Consider the following 2,632-nt stretch of genomic DNA (forward strand, 5'->3'; position numbering starts at 1 on the left):
GGTTGGACTGGTTCTGACGTCTCTCTGACTCTGTAGTTATGAAGATGTCACGGCGTCATCGGATCAAATGCACAACACAGAAATTCATACGTAGTAGAATTATTCTATTAATGTTAAGAAGTAACACAGTTGTAGAAGAAAGACATCCCTTTATACGTATAACAGGTGAGGGGAAATTCACATTGTTCACTCAGTTTGGTACATTTAATTCACACTTGACAGTGAGGTATTGACAGAGGTGGAAAATAAGGAAATACATTACTTACGTTACTGTATTGAGCAGTTTTAAAAGGTACTTGACTTTAAGGTAAAGGATTGTATTTTGCTACATTACAAATCCTATCGTTACTGAGTAAAAAGAAGTTTACTAATGAAAACTGAAAGGAAGAAAAATAAAAATAAAATCACACCGCTATAACCACTACACCAGACCTGGGCTTTCTTTTTTGTGCCAACGTATGCAGCTTCTTCTTCTCTGGTTGCAAGGCGCAATTAAAAAGAAGTAGAAGAAGTGTAACGTGTGGCAACGGTCGGACCCATGGATGCATTAAGAGAACGGTCGGACCCCTGTGGCGGCGAGCTGAGACCTGAATGGGAGACATTAACATGGACGGGAATCAGCTGTTATCCCTCAAAAACATCAGCTCATGGGAAAGAAAGAGAGGTTGATACAGAGCGCCGAGGTTTTAACCAAACATGGACGCACAACATCGCCACAACACTACGCCATTTTCTGAAGGGAAGTTCCAATGAAAACCACGTATCTCCAGATGTGTGTTGATGTTGAATGTTTGTGATAACCTGAAGTATGATGTCATAAGAGTGTTATTAAAAGAATAAATCTGTAAAATAAGAAGAAACTAAATGTCAAAGTTCAACTCAGTTCAGTTTATTTAAGAAGAAGACAGATCAAATGAATAAAACAAATTATTATACATGGGTTAAAAATCCCAGAATTAGCCAAAAGCTCGCAAACCTCCCCTTGAACACAATCAGCTGTTCTCATGGCACAGGGAACATTTCACGAGTAGAAGGAAAATGGGTCAATACAATTTCAGCAAATTATACATCAAAAAAGAATGAAAGACTCTTGGCTCTCTTGGCTGGCTACAAGAAGCATTTCCAAGCTGTGATACTCCCAAGGTAACTCTGCAGGTGCCCAAACTTTTGCAGATGTCATTTTTAGTTTTCAGTTATTTTGAAAGTGTAAATAATAGAAATACAAGCTAACTTTTTGTGACATAATATACAAATGTCTAATCTGTCCGTCTGTGTTGTTTTTCAGACAACAGCAGTGACCAGTACTAGTCGTTGCTAGTTAGTGTCTGTTAGCTCACAGGTGCACCTAATGTCCTCGCATCCGCTGCCTCTCCACAAACTAAGCAAATCAATATGATTTAATATAATAATTAATCGTGATCTCAATATTGATCAAAATAATCGAGATTATCATCTTGGCCATAATCGTGCAGCCCTAATTTATAATACAGGATACTTGATTACATTAACATATACACATATCTATCTAGATAGATATAGTTATTGTTTATTTTTTCTTGAAGCTGCACTTTTATATGTCTCTTAGTAGTTTTGCTTATTTAAAGCTAATTACTATTAGACTATTTTGGGTTCTCTCTGGTGTGAACACGCTGGTGCCTTTTAAGACTACCGCTCTCAGAAAATGTTTTACCACATAGTTCACAGCTGTACGGCTTCTCTCCAGTGTGTCTGCGTTGATGTTTTATAAGGGTACTACTCAAAGAAAACATTTTCCCACAGTGTTCACACCAGTACGGTTTCTCTCCGGTGTGAACACGCTGGTGGATTACGAGGTTAACCCTCCCAGAAAAGGTTTTACTACATAGATCACAGCTGTACGGCTTTTCTCCAGTGTGAATGCGTTGATGTGTTTTAAGGCCACTACTCCGAGAAAACATTTTCCCACATTGTTCACACGAGTACGGCTTCTCTCCGGTGTGAACACGCTTGTGAAATTTAAGGCTGCTACTCTGAGAAAACACTTTCCCACAGTGTTCACAGCTGTACGGCTTCTCTCCAGTGTGAATGCGCTGGTGTCCTTTAAGATAACTAATCCGAGAAAATGTTTCCCCACACTGTTCACACCAAAACGGCTTCTTTCCAGTGTGAACTAACTGGTGTTTTTTAAAGCCATTTCTATGAGTAAAGGCTTTCCCACATAGATCACAGCTGTACGGCTTCTCTCCAGTGTGAATCTGCTGGTGAGATTTAAAGCCACTATAATAAGTAAAGTTTTTTCCACATTGTTCACACCGGTACGGTTTCTCTCCGGTGTGAACACGTTGATGGATTACTAGGCCATCCCTCCTAGAAAAGGTTTTACCACATTGATCACAGCTGTACGGCCTCTCTCCAGTGTGACTGCGTTGATGTATTATTAACGTACTCTTCAGTGTGAAAGCTGCCCACATTGATCACAGCTGTGTAGATTGTCTCCAGTGTGAACTCTCTGATGAATCTTTAAAGTTCCAGATGTTGTGAAGGCTTTGTCACAGTAGGCTCGTTCGAGATGAGCCAGGTCTGCGCAGAATCGATCACCGGCGATCGGCGCCCGTTGCATGCCGGTTAGATTTGTGTCCGACTTGATCCCGAC

At 40.3% G+C, this 2,632-nt stretch overlaps 1 protein-coding gene across 1 annotated transcript; it reads right to left on the reverse strand.

Moving 5' to 3' along the window:
- Positions 1-1,351: 1,351 nt before the first annotated feature.
- On the reverse strand, positions 1,352-2,267 carry LOC116677602 (zinc finger protein 70-like; the record flags this gene model as incomplete). Its single annotated transcript, XM_032507977.1, has 1 exon — positions 1,352-2,267. A coding segment is annotated over one exon (648 nt), but the record flags the coding sequence as incomplete, so codon positions are not given.
- Positions 2,268-2,632: the final 365 nt, after the last annotated feature.

The sequence above is a fragment of the Etheostoma spectabile genome, unplaced genomic scaffold, assembly GCF_008692095.1.
Source record: "Etheostoma spectabile isolate EspeVRDwgs_2016 unplaced genomic scaffold, UIUC_Espe_1.0 scaffold00005365, whole genome shotgun sequence".
NCBI classification, from domain to species: Eukaryota; Metazoa; Chordata; class Actinopteri; order Perciformes; family Percidae; genus Etheostoma; species Etheostoma spectabile.